The sequence below is a fragment of the Muscardinus avellanarius genome, assembly GCF_963383645.1.
Source record: "Muscardinus avellanarius genome assembly, chromosome: 16".
NCBI lineage: Eukaryota > Metazoa > Chordata > Mammalia > Rodentia > Gliridae > Muscardinus > Muscardinus avellanarius.
This window is the reverse complement of record NC_137802.1, coordinates 1,776,735-1,798,147: the sequence shown is the minus strand read 5'-3', so window position 1 is coordinate 1,798,147 and position 21,413 is coordinate 1,776,735. Positions and strand designations below refer to the sequence as shown.

At 61.0% G+C, this 21,413-nt stretch overlaps 1 protein-coding gene across 1 annotated transcript; it reads left to right on the top strand.

Annotated features, from left to right (window-relative positions):
- Positions 1–1,671: 1,671 nt before the first annotated feature.
- PALM (paralemmin) lies at positions 1,672–21,145 on the top strand (the record flags this gene model as incomplete). The annotated part of the gene is made up of 10 exons (XM_080713065.1): positions 1,672–1,809; positions 2,693–2,814; positions 6,893–6,944; positions 7,137–7,217; positions 8,072–8,202; positions 9,715–9,829; positions 11,053–11,074; positions 12,032–12,094; positions 15,788–15,919; positions 20,616–21,145. 10 exons carry the CDS (start codon positions 1,672–1,674, stop codon positions 21,143–21,145), a joined length of 1,386 nt encoding a protein of 461 aa, XP_080569191.1.
- Positions 21,146–21,413: the final 268 nt, after the last annotated feature.

The window sequence follows — 21,413 nt, the reverse complement described above, 5'->3', positions numbered from 1 at the left end:
CAGCACTCGGGAGGCCGAGACAGGAGGATCGCGGTTTGCGGACAGCCTCAGCTACTTAGTGAGGCCCTCTGCAGCTCAGTGAGACCCTGTTTCAAAATAAAGAAGAAAAAATAGGGCTGGGGAAAGAGCTCGGAGCTCGAATGCCCCTGGGTTCCATCCCCAGTACCGCAAAAAAAAAGGGGGGGGGGACAGTACCCTGCGGTGCCGTGCATGGTACTCCTGTCCAGGAGGGATGGCTGCTTGGAGTCTTAGTGTCTGAGGCTCATATACTGGGCCAGGACGGCCGTCTCCTGCCCCCGGGGTTTCCAGCAGGAATGCAAGGATGGTTGGAGCCAGTCGCCAGGGCTGCGAGTGGGAGGGGAAGTCAGTGGGGCTCTGCGGTGGGCAGGACTTAGACAAGCACCAGCCCGAGGGCAGCCCCACAGGACAACAGAGTGTTGGAGGGACCTGGCCAGGCCAGCTGGAGGAGCAGGGACCAGCCGCCCTCAGCATCCCATGAGGGACAGAGGCCTGGGGAGGGCCTAGCCGCACCGCTCACAGAGTGGTCAAGTCCTGACCACGCCGGGCGTGGTGGGCACCTTGTCATCCCAGCACTCGGGAGGCTGAGACAGGAGGATCGCAGGTTCGTGGCCAGCCTCAGCTACTTAGTGAGGCTCTCACCGTGTAAGGAGACCCTGCTTCCAAGGACAGACACAAGCCGGGGCGGGGGGGAGGGGGCGTCGTGGTGCGCGGCTGAGATGGGAGAATTGCAGGTTCGCGGCCAGCCTCAGCGATTTAGTGAGGCCCTCTGCAACTTAGTGGGACCTTGTTTTAAAATTTTGAAAAACAGAGCTGGGCGCGGTGGCGCACGCTGGTCATCCCAGCACTCGGGAGGCTGAGACAGGAGGATCGCGATTTGCCGCCAGCCTCAGCTACTTAGTGAGGCCCTCTGCAACTCAGTGAGACCCTGTTTCTAAATAAAGAATAAAATCTAGGCTGGGAGCGTAGCTCGGCAGTAGAGTGCTCCTGGGTTCCATCCTCAGTACTGCAAAAATAAGTAAGTAAAATAGAGCTGTTCCTCAAAGGTGGAATGCCCCTGGTTCCACTCCCTGCCCTGTGGCGGCGGCTGCAGGCCTGGACTGGATGAGGCTTGTTACTGGAGAAGGAAAGACGGGGACCCCTCTTTGGGGGCTGCTTTCTGCTGCACCGTGGGCTCTGCTGCGGGTCGGCCAGCCCCCTCCACACCCACCTCCCCTTGGGCTGGGAGGCCAGGGCAGGGTCCGGCATTTTTTCTCCTCCCACCTGGTTAATCTGCAGCCAGTCACCTCCCGCGGTCCGTGGTCCGTGTCCTGCCCTGACCCCCTCTGCTCTGGGCAGGGGGTTGTTGACGTCCCTAGAATTCTCTGCGGCCCCAAGTGCCCTCACCCGGGCGGGGGCTGGCCCTGGGAGCCCCCAGCTGAGGATGGAGGGGGCTGGGGGCCATTTCCTTTCTGATGGGCCAGGGGGATTCCAGGAGGGCTTCCTGGGGGAGGTGGGTGCTCTGGCAGAGCTTGGAGGACAGGACGGGCTGGGATTAGGGCTGGAGCAAATGGGGGGGCTGTCACGGGGAGCCCTCCCCTCTCTCGCCACGTGACCCCTGCCCCTCCCAGCCGGGGCCCAGAGTCAGCTGTTTTTTTCTCAGCTAGAGCTGGAATGTTCCAGAAGCTGGGCTCAGTGCCTGCCCTGGATGAGGACCCCAGCGGCTGCCCAGACGGGCCTGGGGTGGAGGGACCAGCTCGACCGCCCCCCCCTCCAGGCCCGCACTTCCAAGTTAGCCGCCCTGCCCGCTGGGTGACCCCGGGCCTCTTGCATAACCTCTCTGGACCTTTAAGAACAGGCCGGCCCCCTCCCAGGGTGGCCCAGGCTGACTTTCTTGGGCTGGGCTCCTGAGCTCATCTGCGGGATTATCTTAGGCCCTGGCTCCCTCCCTGGCTGTCGCGGGCCCAGCCGCCCACGTCGGACACACGAGCCCAGATTTTGCTCCAAGCGTCGTAAAAATAATCGAGGGAGGGGGGAGGCGTTGAGGCGCAGCGCCCGTCCCTGCTGTAGCCGCTGGGCCAGGGAGCAGCCGCCGGCCTGCCGCGAGTCCTCCAGGCCCTCCACCCAATTTAGCTTCCCCAACTCACATGGTGGCCCACCCTTGTGATCCCAGGACTTGGCAGGCTGAGACTGGAGGATCACAGGTTCGAGGCCAGCCTCAGCAAGCAGTGAGGCTCTCATCGACCTAGCGAGACCCTGCTTCACAATAGACCCAGGCGTGGTGGGCACGCTGGTCATCCCAGCACTCGGGAGGCTGAGACAGGAGGATCGCGGCTGGCGGCCAGACTCAGCTAGCGAGGCCCTCTGCAACGCATTGAGACCCGGTTTCCAAATAAATAATTAAAACTAGGGCTGGGGGGGGCAGCTCGGAGGTCGAGTGCCCCTGGGTTCCATCCCCAGACCTGCAAATAAATAAATATAAAAATAAAAATATGAGTAAATAAAATAAAATAAAAGTAAGAGGGCTGGGGGGTGTAGCTCGAAGGTAGAATGCCCCTGAGTTCAATCCCTAGTACCAACCCTCCCCCCAAAAAAAGACCCATGACCTCCGCTTCCTGTCGCCTGCCCAGCCACATCTCCAGAGACCCTTTCTCTGCACTTCCTGGGACTCCGGGCTGTGCTCCTCCCTGGACAGGGCGGAGGCCGCAATCTGGACCCAGCCCCGCCCTGTCATACTTCCCCGTCTGTAAAATGGGGCTGCCAGCCGCCCCGGGGCCGGGACCCCTCACCCCGAGAAGTGTCAGTCCTTCGAGAAGTGTCAGTCCTTCGTTTAAAAGCAACAATTTAATGCTTAAAGCAATGATTTAATGTTTAAAGCTGAGATCCCTTTTATTTTGGTCAGTTGGTTGGTTCTTACCAGGAATCGAAAAAAAAGATCTGGCTAAATTGATTTGAGCCTCGCTAAGTAGCTGAGGCTGGCTTCAAACCTGCGACCCTCTGGTCTCAGCCTCCCAAGGCCTGGGATCACAGGTGAGCAGCACTGCCCGCTTCCTGGCCTTATTTATTTATATGTTTATTATTTGGGGGGGCAGCACTTGGGATGGCACTCAGCGGCATTCTCCCTCTGAGCCACACCCCTAGCCCTCTTTTTTATTCTTTATTTTGAAACGGGGTCTCACTGAGTTGCGGAGGGCCTCGCTAAGTAGCTGAGGCTGTCCTCGAACCCCCGACCCTCCCGTCTCAGCCTCCCAAGCACTGGGATGACAGGCGTGCGCGCTTGGGCCTGCATGCCGGGCAGATTTACATAGTTGAACATTCTCTTGTCTTAACCTCGGCTGCCTTATCCAGACCCTTTGGGGATAGATGGGTGGGGGCGTCCCGAAGCCAAAATCAGGAGCCGCCCCCCACCCTCCTGGTCGGTCCCCTCTGGGCGGCCCGAGGCCCTGCAGGGAGCTTCGCGGTCCCCCAACCCCCAGCCGGGGGCGGGAGATGCTCTGCGCAGGCCCCACCCCCGCGCGCCAGGCCTCTGCGTTGCCATGGGGACGGCGCGGTTGCCAGGGCAACCGCCTCCCGCGGGCCGCCATCCATCACCGGTCTGCGTCAGGGGGCGGGGCGGGGCGGCTGTGTCCCCCTGGGCCCGGGAGAGGCCCGCGAGGGGCTCGGCCTGGCCCCTCCACACAGCCTGTGGCCCCCGCGGGGTCGGGGCCCCGCCCCGGCGGCTGGAAATGCCCTTCCTGGGCCTCTGGCCACGCGGCCCTGGCCTCCCAGCGTCCGCCTGACCTTCCCCGGCCCTGGCTCAGGGACACTGCCCGCCTTGTCTCCAGCCTGGCAGACCAGACGCACAGCCGTCCCTGTGTCCGGCCTGACCTCCGGGATGGAGACAGGCCCCGGGCGGCCAGCCTAGCGGGGACTGGGGTGGGGGCCCCGTCGCGCCCTGCCTCCTTGCTCAGCAGAGATGCAGAAGCTGGGCTGAGGCAGCAGCGGTGTGCTGGTCCTGTGGTCCAACACAGTGGGCAGGGGCAGGCCAGAGAGGCCGAGGACGGAGAATCCAGAGAGGCCAGCGGTGCCCGCGGCCACATGGTTTCATAATCCAGAGAGGCGTAGACAGGGGGGTGACAGGGTCTGGTCCTCTCTCTCTCTCTCTCTCTCTCTCTCTCTCTCTCTCTCTCTCTCTCTCTCTGTACTGGGGATGGAACCCAGGGTCATTCTACCTCCGAGCTACACCCCCAGTTCTATTTATTTATTTATTTATTTATTTATTTATTTATTTATTTATTTGTACTGAGGATGGAACCCTTCTACCTCCGAGCTATACTCCCAGACCTATTTTTGTATTTTATTTGGAAACAGGGTCTCTTAAGCCAGCAGGGCCGGCTCCGAACCAGAGCGATCCTCCTGTCTCCGCCTCCCAAACGCGGGGATTACACGCGTGCGCCCCACGCACGGCTCTGGCTCTCATTTTGAGAAGCTGTCTGAGCTGGGCCTGGTGGTGTGCACGCCTGACGTTGGCACTTGGGAGGCTGAGACAGAGGCTGCCGGGTCCGAAGCCAGCCTCTGCAATTTATCGAGGCTCTCAGCAACTTGACTAGATCCTGTTTCCAAAAAAAAATTAATAAAATAGGGCTGGGGTGTAGCTGGGCGGTGGACTGTCCCTGGGTTCAATCCCTAATACAAAAACAAAACAAAACAAAAAAAAAACTGGGTGTGGTGAAGTATGCTTGTTATCCCAGCATTTTTCCAGCTCGGTCTCACCAAGTTGCTGAGAGCCTCGCTAAGTAGCTGAGGCTGGCTTCGAACCTGCGCGATCCTCCTGTCTCAGCCTCCCAAGCGCTGGGATTACAAGCGTGTGCCCCACGCCCGGCACACGAGACCCTGTTTTAAAATAAAAGAATAAAAAAGTCGGGCTGGGGGTGTAGCTCAGAGGTAGAATGCCTCTGGGTTCTACCTGCAGTACTGCAGAGAGAAAAAAAGGAGGAGGAGGAGGAGAGGAGGAGGGGAATGGTGGTCCTTGTCTCTGGCTGTGGGGCGGGGGATAGTCGGGGGAGTCGGAAGGCAGGACTGGTCTCTGAGGTGAGCAGAGTTGTCTGTCTTGCAAAGCCGTACCTCCTGCGTCTCACAGTGCACCAGGTTAGACCCGGGCAGCTCTGGGCCCTGAAGGGCTTCCCGGCCAGCAAGCTGGGTGAAGCCTTTCCTGAGCCCCACCCCCAGCTGAACCCAGCCTCCCTGCGGAGGGAGAGGGGCCGCCACCCGCCACCCAGGGCGGTGCATCTTGCTGGGGGGGGGGGCCCTGGGAGGCACAGAGGGGGTAGGTGCCTCCTGCCAGGAAGGGTGGAGCCGGTGAGGTCACCTGCCGGGCGTGGGAGCTGGGTAACCTCGCAGACCTCAGCAAGGCCAGGAAACAGCCCGGGCAGGCGGCGGAGGGGCGGGTGCTGAGGGCTCCGGTTTGTCTGGCCCGGAGCCTTGCGGGCCGTGGGGCTCAGGCCTCTGCTCCCCTGCTTGGGACAGGAGGGTTTACAGACAGAGGCAGCGCACCTCCTGGCCTGTGTAGATGGGGACACTGAGGCCCAGCGAGGTCCCCTGGGGGCCCCCAGGCCTGGTGTAAGGTCAAGGGGCCTCGAGGGCAACCAGAGACCCAAAGGACCATCTGTAATTTCAGTCCCTGTGAAGATAAAATTCGGAGCTGCCACCAGGAGCCTCCAGGCCCCGCCCTACCAGACTCACCAGACTGGGCACTGGCCCGGGATCCTTTGGGGTTCGGGGCGATCGGAACCACCCACTTACGTTCCAGACCCCCCGCCTGCCATTCTGGACCCCAAAGCAGGAGGTGGTTCTCTGGCGGGCCGCTCAGGCCTGCCCTGGCCCCCGAGTTAAGCCTGAGATTGCTCAGTTGTGGCGGCCGCCGGGCCTCCGTGAACTCACAGAATCTGGGCCCTTCAGGGGACCAGGGGAAGGGGTGGCCCAGGTGGGGAGGCCGGCTTTGGGGTCTGCAAGCAGTCGGAGAGAGGAATGAGGACTTCCCCCACCCTACACACACACACACACACACACACACACACACACACACACACGAAGCCCCGTTGACTTATCTTTGCGGTACTGGGGATGGAACCCTTCTACCTCTGAGCTGCACCCCCAATTTTTTATCCTTTATTTGGAAACAGGGTCTCACTGAGTTGCAAAGGGCCGAAGTAGCTGAGGCTGGCCGCGAACCGCAATCCTCCCGTCTCAGCCTCCAGAATGCTGGGGTGATGGGCACGGTAGCACACGCTTGTCATCTCAGAACTTGGGGGCTCAAAAGGAGGGCCGCGGGTTTGTGGGGTCACACAACGCGCCTCAGCTACTTAGTGAGGCCCTCCACAACTTAATGAGACCCTGACTCAGAATAAAGAATAAAGAATAGGGCTGGGGTGCAGCTCGGAGGTAGAATGCCGCTGGGGTGCATCCCCACTCTCTCCGGGCCTGCGGGCTCCCGGGAGACTCCAGCACAAGATGTGGGTATCTCCGGCTGTAAGGTTAGCAGGTGGCGGGTGATTCCGTCTCCTCCCTCGACCCCAGAGCTGGAGGTGCCGCTTGGTGGGTGGTGCGGAGTGGGCCCTCCCGAGTTGTCTTCCTGGACAACCACAGGCGACGTGTGCTCTGGCCCTTGCTGCCTGGTGAACTCCTACGCATCCTTCGCAGCCCCCTTTGTCCCCTCTTTTGCCAGCCCCCCCCCCCCCGTCTCTAAACAGAGCGCCCCCTCTTCTGTCCCTGCCCTCCCTTGGGCCGTGCCCTAAAAGGGCTGCAGGCGAGTTTGCTGAGAGAATTCCTGGAGTAGCAAGGCTGGTGGGCGGGAAAGGCGCCCCTGGGTGGTTGTTGGCAGGGTGGGTGGGCGACCTGGCCTGTCTCTGGTCCGCAGGGTCCTGGCGGCAGATGCTACGGCCCAGCAGGAGCGGCTCCAGGCCATTGCGGTAAGCGAGGGGGGCGGGCTCCAGGGCGCCCCACGCCCCTCACTTGCCCGGGAAACCTGACTCCTCCATCCCTGGGGTGGCCGGTGGGGAAACTGAGGCTCCCATATGTCGACTCGGGGTCCTGGCAGCTCCCAGCCCCCGGGCCGGGCTCGGGCGCCTGCTGACCGTCCCCACCCACCCCGGGCTCCCCAGGAGAAGCGGAGGCGGCAGGCCGAGGTGGAGAGCAAGCGCCGGCAGCTGGAGGAGGACCGCCGGCAGCTGCAGCACCTCAAGGTGCGTGTGCGTGCACGCGTGTGTGCGGCCGAGGCGCCGCAGGTCCTGCAGGCACGGCGCGTGTGCGTGCACCTGTGCCGCGGGTGTGCAGCCGAGGCGCCCGCAGCTCGCGAAGGCGGTGCGCGCCTAGGCGTGTGTGCGCATGCGCAGCCGCTGGCCGGGCCCCTGGGGGCGGGGCTGGCCGCCGAGCCGCACCACTGAGCATGCGCTATGCCGGCGCCTACCGGCCTGCTATGCGCCTGCTTACCGCGCACCTGCTATGCGTCCTGTGTTTACGGTGCACCTGCTATACGCCTTATGTTTACGGTGCACCTGCTATACGCCTTATGTTTACGGTGCACCTGCTATGCACCCTGTTTACGGTGTACCTGCTATGCGCCCTATGTTTACGGTGCAGCTGCAATGCGCCCTATGTTTACGGTGCACCTGCTATGCACCCTGTTTACGGTGCAGCTGCTATGCGCCCTATGTTTACGGTGCAGCTGCTATGCGCCCTATGTTTACGGTGCAGCTGCTATGCGCCCTATGTTTACGGTGCAGCTGCTGTGCGCCCTATGTTTACGGTGCAGCTGCTATGCGCCCTGTGTTTGCTGAGCCCAGCTATGCACCCTGTGTTTGCTGAACACTGCTATGCACAATTTTCGGCCACTGAAGGAGACCAGAGGAAGGGAAGGATGGGAGAGGTGGGGGCTCCGCACTCCACTCTGACCTTGACCCCAGGGCAGACCCTGACCTTGACCCTAATCCACACAAGCCTGACTGCATTCCTGACCCCATTCATGCCCCTGACCTTCGCCATGACCCCAGCATCCATCCTGCTGGCCCGACCTGACCTGACTTGGCCCCTGCCCTAGTCCAAGGCGCTGCGGGAGCGGTGGCTGCTGGAGGGGACGCCGCCCTCCGCCTCGGATGGGGACGAGGACATGCGTAAGCAGATGCAGGAGGACGAGCAGAAGGCCCGGCTGCTGGAGGAGTCCATCTCGAGGTGCGTCCCGGAGCCGGGCGGGCACTCGGGGCCGAGGCCACTGGGCTCTGGGGCCCGAGCTGGCTGCGAGCGGTCGCCGCCAAAGCCGTCTTGCAGGCCTGGTGTGGTGGCGCAGGCCTGGCATCCCAGGGCTGGGGAGGCCGAGTCAGGAGGATCCGGGTTTGCGGCCAGCCTCAGCTACTTAGTGAGGCCCCGTGCAACTCAGTGAGACCCTGTTTCCAAATAAGGAATAAAAAAAGTAGAGCTGGGGGTGTAGCGAGGAGGTAGAATCCCTGGGTTCCATCTCCAGTACAGCAAATAATAAATGAATAAATAAATAAATAAATAAATAAAATTATAAATAAAATAAAAAGGGCCAGGGATGTATGTAGTTCAGAGGTAGAACACCCCTGAGTTCAATCCCAGGTACCAAAAATAAATAAATAAAATAAGCCGTCTTGCTCCAGGTCAGCAGACGGCGTGTGGTCCGGGCAGATGGTCACCTGCAGCTGGCCAGGGTCCTCCTCCCTCCCTCTTGGGAGTCCTCCGTGGGTCTCCACAGATGCGAGTCACAGCCTCCGCCTCCCTGGAGGCTTCCCCGTGGCCGCAGCTGGCCGTGCTCCCGGCTCAGTGCTAATGGTGGGCTGCAGCGGCCGCCCCAGCTGGGCCTGCAGGAAGCCCGGACCGGGAAAGTGGCCTCCCCGAGGGTGGGGCCCACGCCCGAGTTTCCGGCAGGAGAGGCGGGAGGCCGGCCCCCTGGGGACGGGCAGCAGTCAGGGCAGAGGGAAATGGGACCGGGGTCATTCCAAGCGTCCGCTGTGGCTAAGCCGGGGCAGGAGGCCCTGGGAGCTCCGCCCCAGCCAGTCCTGGCTGATCTGGGAGAAAGTTGTGTGTGGTGGGGGCTGGATTTCCCTCCCCAGGAAAAGGGCGTTAGTGAGTTATTTACTTTTGAACAGGGTCTCACTAATCGCGGAGGGCCTCGCTAAGTAGCTGAGGCTGGCCATCCTCCTGTCTCAGCCTTCCAAGTACTGGGTGCCCACTGGGTGCCTCTGGCCAGGCGCCTCCTCCAGGGAACCCGGCCTTAGGTGTCCAGCTGAATGGCCAGACCCCAGCCGGGCTCCCTGGCCAGAACCCTGTTCGTCCTCCGCCTGTCCCGAGCCGGGCGGGGACCGTCCAGGGCGGGGGCCGAGCCTCTCTGGCTCCAGGCCTGGGTCTTGTTTTCACTGATTTTGTTATCTTCTGACGCTTGGAAAGTGACCACATTTTTTCTCCCCACTGTCCCCGGAGAGATAATATTTCCTGGCCAAATAAGTGATTTGGAGGGGACCGGGAAGCAGGTCCTGCCAGAGAGGCAGAGCCCGCCCCACCCCAGTGCGAGTCTTCACACCGGGCCCCGGTTCCCCCACTCGCGAAATTTCACGGGGTTGTTAGGAAAAGCTATGTGCAGCGAGCCGTGTAGACAGTCCCAGCACAGCGCCGTGCGCGCAGAAGGGGCCAGGGAGGGCTGACACTCACCTGCCGCCCCTTCCCCAGGCTGGAGAAGGAAATCGACGGGGAATTGGACCCAACCCCAGCCAAGGAGAACATGGCGGCGCCGAGCCCCGCCAAGGAGGAGCGCAAGACTGAAGTGGTGTGCAACTCCCAGCAGGTGAGGGGCCCCTGGCGACCCCACCCCTTCCTTCCCCAGGGGCTGCTGGCGGCACAGACAAGAGCAGATGCGGGGTTGGGAGGCTTGAGACAGGAGGATGGCAGGGTGGAGGCCAGCCTCAGCAACTTGGGAGAGCCCCTCAGCAATTCAGCGAGAACCCTTTTCAAAATTAAAAAAAATCAATAAATAAGCCGGGCATGGCGGCACGTGCCTGTCATCCCGGAGGATCGCGGTTCGCGGCCAGCCTCAGCTACTTGGGCGCTCTGCCACTCAGCGAGGCCCTGTTTCAAAATAAAGAATAAAAACTAGGGCTTGGGGTGGAGCTCGGAGGTAGAGCGCCCCTGGGCTCCATCCCCAGTACTGCAAAAAATTTTAAAAAATCAAACAGGCGCACGTGGGCTCTCCCGCCCGCTGGCCGGTCCTCCCGGGCGCGGTGCTCCCGCCCGCTGGCCGGTCCTCCCGCCCGCTGGCCGGTCCTCCCGGGCGCGGTGCTCCCGCCCGCTGGCCGGTCCTCCCGGGCGCGGTCCTCCCGCCCGCTGGCCGGTCCTCCCGCCCGCTGGCCGGTCCTCCCGGGCGCGGTGCTCCCGCCCGCTGGCCGGTGCTCCCGCCCGCTGGCCGGTCCTCCCGGGTGCGGTGCTCCCGCCCGCTGGCCGGTCCTCCCGGGCGCGGTGCTCCCGCCCGCTGGCCGGTCCTCCCGCCCACTGGCCGGTCCTCCCGGGCGCGGTGCTCCCGCCCGCTGGCCGGTCCTCCCGCCCACTGGCCGGTCCTCCCGGGCGCGGTGCTCCCGCCCGCTGGCCGGTCCTCCCGCCCGCTGGCCGGTCCTCCCGGGCGCGGTGCTCCCGCCCGCTGGCCGGTCCTCCCGGGCGCGGTCCTCCCGCCCGCTGGCCGGTGCTCCCGCCCGCTGGCCGGTCCTCCCGGGCGCGGTGCTCCCGCCCGCTGGCCGGTGCTCCCGCCCGCTGGCCGGTCCTCCCGGGCGCGGTGCTCCCGCCCGCTGGCCGGTCCTCCCGCCCGCTGGCCGGTCCTCCCGCCCGCTGGCCGGTCCTCCCGGGCGCGGTCCTCCCGCCCGCTGGCCGGTCCTCCCGGGCGCGGGGCTCCCGCCCGCTGGCCGGTCCTCCCGCCCGCTGGCCGGTCCTCCCGGGCGCGGTGCTCCCGCCCGCTGGCCGGTCCTCCCGGGCGCGGGGCTCCCGCCGCCCAGCGGCTCACTGTCTCCTCCTCTCTTGCAGACCCCGGTGGGCACGCCCAAAGGTAGGCTTGCGGCCCGCGGCGCCCCCTGGTGGCCGGAGGGGGGATGGCGGGTGGCGCTCCTGAAAATTCTTTATTGTTGCTCATAAGTAACCGCAAGCCGGGCGTGGGCGCGCTGGTCACCCCAGCACTGGGAGGCTGAGACCGGACGATCGCGGTTCGCGGCCAGCCTCAGCTACCTGGCGAGGCCCTCTGCAACCCAGTGAGACCCGGTTTCCAAATGAAGAATACAAAATGGGGCTGGGGTGGAGCTCGGAGGTAGAATGGCCCCAGTACAAAAAAGCGTACAGTGAATCGGTCTGGGTGGGGGTCACGCGTCACAGTCCAGCTGCGGCGTGGATTTTCCATCGGCTTTATTATGTGTTCATTATTAACACGGAGAGTGTCTCCTTGTCTTACTGCAGAATTACAAATTAATAATTTAAAAAAATCCGTGCAGGCCTCTGGGGAGTTTTGTGGCAATCTTTTGAGCTGAGAGATCCGAGGGGCCGTGTGGCTGGGGGTGTCCTGCGCAGGGAGGGGCTCCGTGCTTGCTGGGGGTCTGGGTGCGGTCTACAGCCCCGGGCATTTGCTGGGGGTCCAGGTCCCGGGTCCCGATGCGTGTTAGTGGTCCAGGTCTTGGGGTCCCGATTCATTTTGGGGTCCAGGTCTTGGGGTCCCAATGCATTTTGGGGTCCAGGTCTTGAGGTCCCGATGCATTTTTGGGGTCCAGGTCTTGGGGTCCCGATGCATTTCGGGGTCCAGGTCTTGGGGTCCCGATTGGTGGATTAGGTGCATGTGTTGAGATTGGGATCGGGGCGTATTTGTCGCCACCCGGGGTCCAGGTGCGTGTGTGGGGGCCCTCGCAGGAGGGTGTCGGGGTCAGGGGGCACGAGGGTGTCGGGGTCAGGGGGCACGAGGGTGTCGGGGTCTGGGGTCTGTGGCCGGCCCTGTGTGACCCCGCTCTCCCTCCACCCACAGCGGAGCAGCAAGCGTCCAGCACGCCGGCGAGGACAGCTGACCGCTCCACCATGATGAGGGCGGGTGAGTGGCCCAGACCTGCCCTCTGCAGGGTCCATGGGGACCTGGGTGGGGCTTGGCTCTTAGGGGCGGGGCCTGAGCAGGTTCTGGGCGGGGCTGGGGCTAGGGGTGTGGTCTGAGAGGGCCCTGGATGGGGCTTAGCGGGGCTTAGATAGTTCGGGTAGGGCCTGGGCGGGGCTTAGGGATTGGGGGGGATTGGGTGGACCCTGGGTGGGCTTGGGGCGGGGCCTGAGGGGTTCTGGGCGGGGCCTAGGGCTTGGGACGTGGTCTGAGCAGGTCTTGGACAGAATTTAGGGTTCGGGGCGGGTCTGGGCAGGGCGTAGGTCTTGGGGTGGGGCGTGGAGGTCTTTGGGCGTGGTCTAAGTGGGTCCTGGGAGGGGCCTCGGGCTTTGGGCGGGGCTGTGGGTTGAAGGCGGGTGTGGGCGGGGCCTGGTACTGGGGCGGGGTCTGGGGTGCGCGGAGGCGGGCTGGGGGGCTGGGTGCCCTCTGCTTGGGCAGCTTGGTCACACTTCGGCCCACGCTTCCCCGAGAAGACGGGCCCCACGCATGGCGGCTCTAACCCCACCCCGCGGCTTCCTTCCTCTTAACCCCGACCTGACCCTGGGCCGTGGGGCGCACTGGCCCCCACGCGCCTGCGCACGCTCGCTGCACGCCCCCCCTGGCCGCCGGGAGGGAGGAGGGCGCACCCTGTGCTGGCGCAGGGCCCCGCGGGGTTCACCTTCCAGAAGGGGGATCGTCCTGACCTCCTGCCCGGGGCCTGGCACCAACAGGGCCAGACAGTGGGGAGGAGGCATGAGCGAAACCTAGGGCGCCGGGCGAGGTGGGCACGCGTGTCTTCCCAGCCCTCGGGAGGCTGAGACCGAGGATCGCGGTTCGCGGCCACCCTCAGCTGCTTAGTGAGGCCCTCGGCAACTCAGTGAGACCCTGTTTCAAAATAAAGAATAAAGAGTAGGGCTGTGGAGCTCGGAGGTAGGATGCCCCTGGGTTCCATCCGCAATACCGCAAAAAAAAGAAAAGAAAAGAAAAGAAAAACGAAACCAAGGAAGACAGGACACACTGGGGACCAGGTTGTGACTGCCGGGGGTCTCAGAGGAGGCTGCACGGGAGGGAGCGGGAGGCCGAGGGGGGCCTTTCCCAGAGGAAGTGATACTTTGGGGGCCCAGGCCAGCACCCCGGCAGCATTCTGGGAGTGGCTGTGTGCAGTACACAGCCTGCCCACGGGGTGGCAGCCATGGACCTTGATCTCAAAAAACGGTGGGGGCAGCCCTTAATCCTAGTCCCTGGGAGGCGGAGACAGGAGGATCGCAGGTTCGAGAACAGCCTCAGCAAGTAGTGTGACTCAGCAACCTAGTGAGACCCTGTTTCAAAATAAAAATAAAAAAAAATAGGACTGGGGGTGCAGCTGGGAGGTAGAAAGCCTCTGAGTTCAATCTCCAGTAATAAAAATAAATAAATACCGGGGTATTGGGCTGCACATGGACTGAATCACTAATGAGTCATATGTTAGTGTTTACTTAGCACCTGCTCTGAGCCACACATGGGAGGACACAGCCTGAGGGAGTTGGCGGGAGTGAATGGCTAAAATTAATTTATGGAGCCGGGCGTGGTGGCGTAGACTTGCAATCCTAGTACGTGGGAGGTTGAGTCAGGAGGATCGCAGGTTCGAGGCCAGCCTCAGCTACTTAGTGAGGCCCTCTGCAATTTAGCGAGACCCTGTTTCCAAATAAAAAATGAAACAGGGCTGGGCATCATGGAGCAGGCTTGTCATCCCAGTATCTGGGAGGCTGAGACCAGAGGATCAGGGTTCGTGGACAGCCTCAGCTACTTAGGCCCTCCGCAACTTAGACTCTGTTCCAAAATAAAGAATAAAAGATAGCGCAGGGGGTGGAGCTCGGAGGTTGAATGCCCCTGGGTTCCATCCCCAGACCCACCAAAAAAAAAAAAAAAAAAAAAAAAAGAACTAAAAATTGGGCTGGGAGTGTAGCTCGGACGTAAAATGCCCCCTGGGTTCCATCCCCATCACCAAAATAAATAAATAAATAAATAAATAAATAAATAAATAAATAAATGCTCCCGGCTTCCATCTCCAGTACCATGTACACACATAAAAAAAAAATAATAATAATGGAGGACGGGAAGGCGGAGAACATGGGCTGGAGGGATGAACCATTTGGAGGCCGTGGGACCGAGGGGAGGACCCGGGCTTTGAACCCGCGCACGGGGGAGCCTCCCCTGGAGGGCTGTGGCTAGAGCCGCACTGGGTGCGCAGCGCGCCCCCTGGTGGCCGAGCCGAGAACAGCGGGCGTCCGCTCAGAGACCAGGGGTCGCTTAGTGGGCAGCTGGGTGGAGCCCCGGCTTTGCCGATGGACGGGGCACGTGAGGGCAGTGAGGTTGGGGTGGCCCTGGGTGGACATGGACGTGGGGTACCGGGGGCTCCTGTGGGAGGCTCATGGCTGATGGGGGCAGAGTCCAGTTCGGGACGAGGGCCTCTTAGAGTCTGCGGACGTCGCCAGCCGTCAGTGGCGATTGGAGCTGACGCCTGGAGCCAGGGCCGAGCCCGGCCTGGGCGTCGAGGCCGGCGGGAGAAGCAGGTGACCAGAGGGGCCGGGCCGCGGGGCCCCCCACCCCGCCCGCTGGACCCTCACCTGGCGGGGTCTTAGGGACCCCTGAGCTCGGCAGGGCCCAGGCAGAGGAGCCCCTGTCCCTCCCCAAGGTTTTGGTGGCAAGGGTTTTAACAGCAGCAGAGAGACGTTGGCTAAGAAATTGTAAAGACGCTGACGGCCACTGACCTTAAGAGAATCGTTCATTCTTCGTGATGGGTGGAAAGCAGTCAGGCATGTGGTGCACGTCTGTGAGCCCAGCACCGCGAGGCCGAGACGGGAGGGTTATGGGGTCAGAGTCAGTCTCAGCAACTTAGCAAGGCCCCCAGTATCTTAGCAAGACCCTGTTTCAAAAGAAAAAATAGGGATGGAGGTGTAGCTTGGAGGCAGAATGCCCTGGGCTCAATCCTGAGAGCCATAAGTAACATAAAAAAAAGCCGGGCGCAGTGGCGCACGCTGGTCATCCCCGCGCTGGGGAGGCGGAGACAGGAGGATCGCGCAGGTTCAGAGCCAGCCGCACTGACTTAAGAGACCCCGTTTCCAAATAAAAAAATATAAAAATAGGTCTGGGAGTGTAACCCGGAGGTAGAAGGGTTTCCAGGAACCCCAGTACCACCAAAAAATATATACAATAGGGAGAGACGTGGTGTCCTGACGGTTGGGGTGGCAGAGGCCAGCCCCAGACTTCAGTCTTGACCGTGGCCGCTGGGCCTCCCTCCGGCTCCCCCTGCCTCTCTGAGGAATCAGGGAAAGCTTCCAGGAGATTGGAAGGAAGCCTGGCTTTGAGAGCCCGAGAGCTTGGTGGCCACGCAAGGCCCAGTGTCCAGAGGTCAGGGGACAGGGGCCATCACCGCGGGACGCCAGGAGGGGCCTTGATGCCGCACAGGGGACCAGCCCCGAGCCCCGGCCACCGGGCGCTATGGGAGATTATTGAGCTGGGGAGGGCCGCGTCCACACGGTGCGCCCGGCTCCCGCAGCGCCGCTCCACCACCGCTTGGCCTGCGCTGCTCCTTCCCCGGCTTGGCCGCAGCCCGCGGGGGGCGCAGGGGGCGCAGGGGCGGGCGGCCGCGCTGTAACCCCGTGCCTCTTGTACCAGCCATGTACTCGGTCGAAATCACGGTGGAGAAGGACAAGGTGACCGGGGAGACCCGGGTGCTGTCCAGCACCACGTCACTCCCCCGGGGCCCTCTCCCTCAGGGTGTCAAAGTCTACGAGGACGAGACCAAAGGTACGCGACGCCCCTCCCGCCCGTCCCCCCGACCTCAGGCGCAGTGGAGACCGGAGCCCTGGTGGGGTTGGTGCAGAGCCGGGTCCAGAGCTGCTCAGCAGAGCTGGGCCCTGGAGTCCACTCAACCTCTGACCTGGCCGGGTAGAGGCCCGATGCTCCAGAGCTCAGACGCCGAGGCCACGGAGCCGGTGCCGTGACACACGCCTGTCATCCGGTACCCGGGAGGCTGAGAGGGGAGGCTGGCACATTGGAGACCAGCCTCAGCAACATAGCGAGGTCCTCAGCAGCTTAGACTCTGTTTCAGAATAAAGAGGGCTGGGAGTGTAGCTGGGAGGTAGAAGGCCCTCCCCGAGCCGGGCGCGGTGGCGCACGCTGGTCATCCCGGCATTCGGGAGGCTGAGATGGGAGGATCGTGGTTCGAGGACGGCCTCAGCTACTTAGTGAGGCCCTCTGCAGCTCAGTGAGACCCAGTTTCAAAATAAAGAATAAGCCGGGCGCGGTGGCGCACGCTTGTCATCCCCGCGCTTGGGAGGCGGAGACGGGAGGATCGCGCTGGTTCGCAGCCAGCCTCGCTGGCTTAAGAGACTCTGTTTCCACATAAAAATGTTAAAAACTAGGTCTGGGAGTGTAGCCCGTGGGAGTGTATCCCGGAGGTAGAAGGGCTTCCAGGAACCCCAGTACCACCAAAAAAACCCAAAAAACAAAAATCAAGAATAAAAAATAGGGCTGGGGGTGTAGCCTGGAGGTAGAATGGCCCTGGGTCCCATCTCTAGTGCCAGAGAGAGAGAGAGAGAGAGAGAGGGAGGGAGGGAGGGAGGAGAGAGGAGGCATGGAGCTGAGGCCCGTGCCCTGAGGGCCTCTCCATGGGTTGAACCCGGTGGTGGCCCTAAGATAAGATTTTGTGTGTGCGCCTGGCACTGGGGATGGAACCCAGGGGCATTCTACCTCCAGGCTACACCCCCAGCCCTATTTTAATTTTGAAACAACGTCTCACTAGGTTGACGAGCGTCTCACGACTTGTTGCTGGGCTGACCTCTATCCTTCAATCCACCCTTCTCTGCCTCCCAAGTCCTGGATGACAGGCATGCCGGCACACCCAGCCATGATGTGGTTTTAAAGGCTCCTTACACAAGCCCGGCGTGGTGGTGCGTGCCTCTCATTCCAGCACTTGGGAAGCTGACGCAGGAGGAACACGGGTTCCGGTCTAGCCTTGGCAACTTCACGAGTGCCTTCATGGGACCCTGATTCAAAATTAAAAGAAAATAAAATAAACAGCCGGGCCTGGTGGCGCACGCTTGTAATCCCAGTACTTGGGAGGCTTAGACAGGAGGATCGCAGGTTCAAGGCCGGCCTCAGCAACTTAGCAAGGCCCCGTTTCACGTAAAACGTGTTGAGAGGATATAGAGGTGGGGGTGTAGTTCAGAGATGGAATGCTCCTGGGTTTAACCCCCAAAACTTCCCCCCCAAAAAATATAGTCTTTATGCTGTATGGTTCACTAGGTTTTGATAAACTCACAGTATTGTACAGCTATTTCCTTTGTCTCATTCCAGAATATTCCAGGGTGTGGTCAGGTGGCGGCTGTTTACCTTTGCAAAGACTCTCTCCCCGCCTTGGTCACTATTTTTATCGCACCCCAACCCCCGGGGGTATGAGTTCATTTCACTGCGGTTCCGGCTCCCAAGCCTCCAGTCTAGAGAATCAGCTCCGGTCCCTGAGCCGGGGGTGATGGCGCGCGCTCATCATCCCAGGACTCGGGAGGCTGAGGCCGGAGGATCGCGGTTCGCGGCCAGCCTCAGCCGCTTAGCGAGACCTCAGCAACTCAGTGGGACCCTGTTTCAAAATAAAGACTAAAAAATAGGGCACATGCTTGTAATCCTCGTACTCGTGAGACTTGAGACAGGAAGGTGATGGTTCGAGGACAGCCTCAGCTACTTAGCGAGGCTCTTTGCCACTCAGACTCTTATTTCAAGATAAAGAATAAAAGCCGGGCGTGGTGGCGCACACTTGTCATCCCCACGCTTGGGAGGCGGAGACAGGAGGATCGCACAAGGTTCAAAGCCAGCCACGCTGGCTTAAGAGACCCGGTTTCCAAATAAAAATATAGAAATAGGTCTGGGAGTGTGGACCGGAGGTAGAAGGGTATCCAGGAACCCCAGGACCACCAAAATAAATAAATAATAAATAAAAATAGGAGCCGGGTGTGGTGGCACACACTTGTCATCCCAGCATTCGGGAGGCTCAGACAGAAGGGTTACGGTTTGCAGCCTTAGTGAGGCCCTTTGCAACTTAGTGAGACCCTGTTTCAAAATAAAGAATAAAAAATAGAGCTGGGGGTGTAGCTTAGAGGTCGAATGCCCCTGAGTTCCATCCCAGTACCGCAAAAAAATTAATAATAATAATAACAACAACAACAACAACAGGGCTGGGGGCCTGGCGTGGTGGCACATGCTTATAATCCCAGTACTTGAGAGGTGGAGACAGGAAAATTCCGCAGGTTCGAAGCCAGCCAAACTACTCAGTGAGGCCCTGTGCAACTCAGTCAGACCCTGTTTCAAAATAAAGAATAAAAAACAGGGCTGGGGGTGTAACTTGGAGGTAGAATGCCCCTGGGTTCCATCCCCAGACCCGCAAATAAAAAAAAATAATAAGCTGAGGGCATAGGTCATAGGTTAGACGCCCCCTGGGTTCTATCCCCAGTCCCAAAAAATAAAAAAATAAAAATAAATTAAAAAATTAGGAATCACCACTCTTCCCACTTCTTTCTGGCTTCTCCCGGCCCCTGGGGGACCCAAGACCTGCCAGACTGGTCTCTGGTTGCTTAGCAACGGGAGGGGATCTGTTTCCATGACAGCCTGGGCTCAGATTCCTATCCTGGGGCCTTGGTGGGTGGAGGGTCAGCTCCAGGGGTGGGAGCACCCACCCTCCAGCCTCAGTGGGTGAGGCTTGGCACTTTCCTTCTGGCCTGTAGCCAGGGATGGAGCCTTGACCCTTGGTCAGGAGAAGGCAGGCCCCTCTAGGCAGCGATGCTTCTAGAAGGTTTGCAGGGCTGGGCAGGCGATTCTCTGGGTGCTGGAATCTAGCCCTTATCATAGCAGGGGTCAGAGAGTGACCCGTACACACGCGCCCAGGCTGAACCCCGCGCATAGCCTTCAGAGGTTTTACCAGATAAAGAAAGGAAAAGTGAAACTGGCCGGGCACGCTTGTGATTCCAGGACTTGGGAGGCTGGGACAAGAGGATCGCAGGTTCCGGGAAAGCCTCAGCAAGTAGTGAGACTCATCAACCCAGCGAGACCCTGTTGCAAAATAAAAATAAAGTAGGGCTGGGGTGTACCTCGGAGGTAGAATGCCCTGGGTTCCAGCCCCAGTACCACAAAAAATAAAAATAAGAGCCAGGTGTGGTCACACTTGTAATCCCAGTAGTTGGGAGACTAAGACAGGAGGATCATAGGTTCACAGCCAGCCTCAGCTGCTTAGGCCCTCCGCAACTTAGACCTGCCTGTTTCAAATTAAGAATAAAAACTGGAACTAGGGTTGTAGCTCGGAGGTAGAATGCCCCTGGGTTCCATCCCTAGTTCCGCAAAAAAGAAAAGAAAAAAAGAAAAAAAAAGGATGTGGGGAAAGCTGGGTATGGTGCCCCAGGCCTGTAATCTCATACTAAGGAGGCTGAGACAGGAGGATCACAGGTTTGAGGCCGGCCTCAGCAACTTAGGCCTTTAGCAAACTTTAATGAGACCCTGTTTCAAAAATAAAAAGGGCTGGGGGTGTAGCTCAGAGGTATAAATCCCCTGGGTTCAATCTCCAGTACACACACACACATAAAAAAGAAGATTGATCGATGGATCGATCGATGGATCGATCGATTGATCTTGGCTTGTGGTTTCAGAGCATGGTTACCTGGTGTCATTGTTTGGGGCCTGGGTAGAAACAGACCATCCTGGTGTAAGGGGGGGGGCAGAATTTCTCATGAGGAAGCACAGACAGAGGGACAAGGGGATAGTCCATAGGACCCCCCCACTAGATCGCACGTCCTACGTGTGTCCACCTCTCAATAAACAGCCTGCTCAGCTGCGCCTCCACTAAAAAGTTAATCCCTCACGGGCGTGGCGGGCACACTTGTCATCCCCGCGCTTGGGAGGCGGAGACGGGAGGATCGCGCAGGTTCGAAGCCAGCCGCGCTGGCTTAAGAGACCCTGTTTCCAAATAAAAAGTATAAAAATAGGTCTGGGAGTGTAGCCTGGAGGTAGAAGAGCTTCCAGGAACCACAGTACCCAAAAAAAAAAAAAAAAAAAAAAAGGTAAAAAGTTAATCCGTCAATGATATCGGGGCCATCAAAGCCAGTCACTTTCCCAAAGCCCCGCCCCTGAACGCCGCTGACTCAGGACCAAACCTCAACACATGAGCCTCAGAGGCCATCCCAGATCGGAATAATTCGCCTTCTTTGCGGGCAGTTGCGTAAGAACTGCTTGGCCGAGGCCAATGGAAACGCCTCAGAAACGCCACGTGAAGCCCCGTCCACCCTTTCCCGGCGTCCTTGTTTCCCAGCCAATGCTCTGCAGCCGTGAATTGTCCTCTGGGTACGGCCGAGGCCGGACCCGGACCTGACAGGGGGCTCCAGCCGTCCGTCGGGGACTCGCACAGTGGCGTCCGGGCTTCCCTCTGGCTGGGACTCACGTCTGTCCGTCTCTCCCTGCACAGTGGTCCATGCTGTGGACGGCACCGCCGAGAACGGGGTCCAGCCGCTGAGCTCCTCCGAAGTGGACGAACTCATCCACAAGGCCGACGAGGTCACTCTGAGCGAGGCGGGGTCCACGGCCGGGGCCGCAGAGACCCGGGGGGCCGCGGAGGAGGCCGTCCGGACCACACCTTCCCGGCGGGAGATCACCGGAGTCCAGGCGCAGCCCGGGGAGGCCACGTCGGGCCCGCCGGGTGTCCAGCCCGGCCAGGAGCCTCCGGTCACCATGATCTTCATGGGCTACCAGAACGTGGAGGACGAGGCGGAGACCAAGAAGGTGCTGGGCCTTCAAGACACCATCACGGCGGAGCTGGTGGTCATCGAGGACGCCGCCGAGCCCAAGGAGCCCGCGCCCCCCAACGGCAGCGCCACCGAGCCCCCCGCCGCCTCGGCTAACAAGGAGGAGAACCAGGCGGGGCCCGAGCCCACCACCAGCGACCCCCAGGACCTGGACATGAAGAAACAGCGCTGTGAATGCTGCTCGGTTATGTGAGCCCGCCTGGCCCCCAGACCCCGGCCCCTGCCCTCCACGCCACCGACACCCGCCAGCCCGGCCCCTCCCGGCGCCCCCTCCCTCCACCCGAAACCTCGCGGGCCCAGGACACGCCTGCTGACTCCTGCTCCTTGGATTGCCTTTCATTTGAAAGAGGGACGGGGTTGGGGGGCGTCACCGCCGCCCCGGCCCCACACCTGGCCCCAACCACTGAGCTGTGCACCTGGCGGGGGAGAGAGGGGCCGCCTGCTTTCCCCAAAGGAGGACC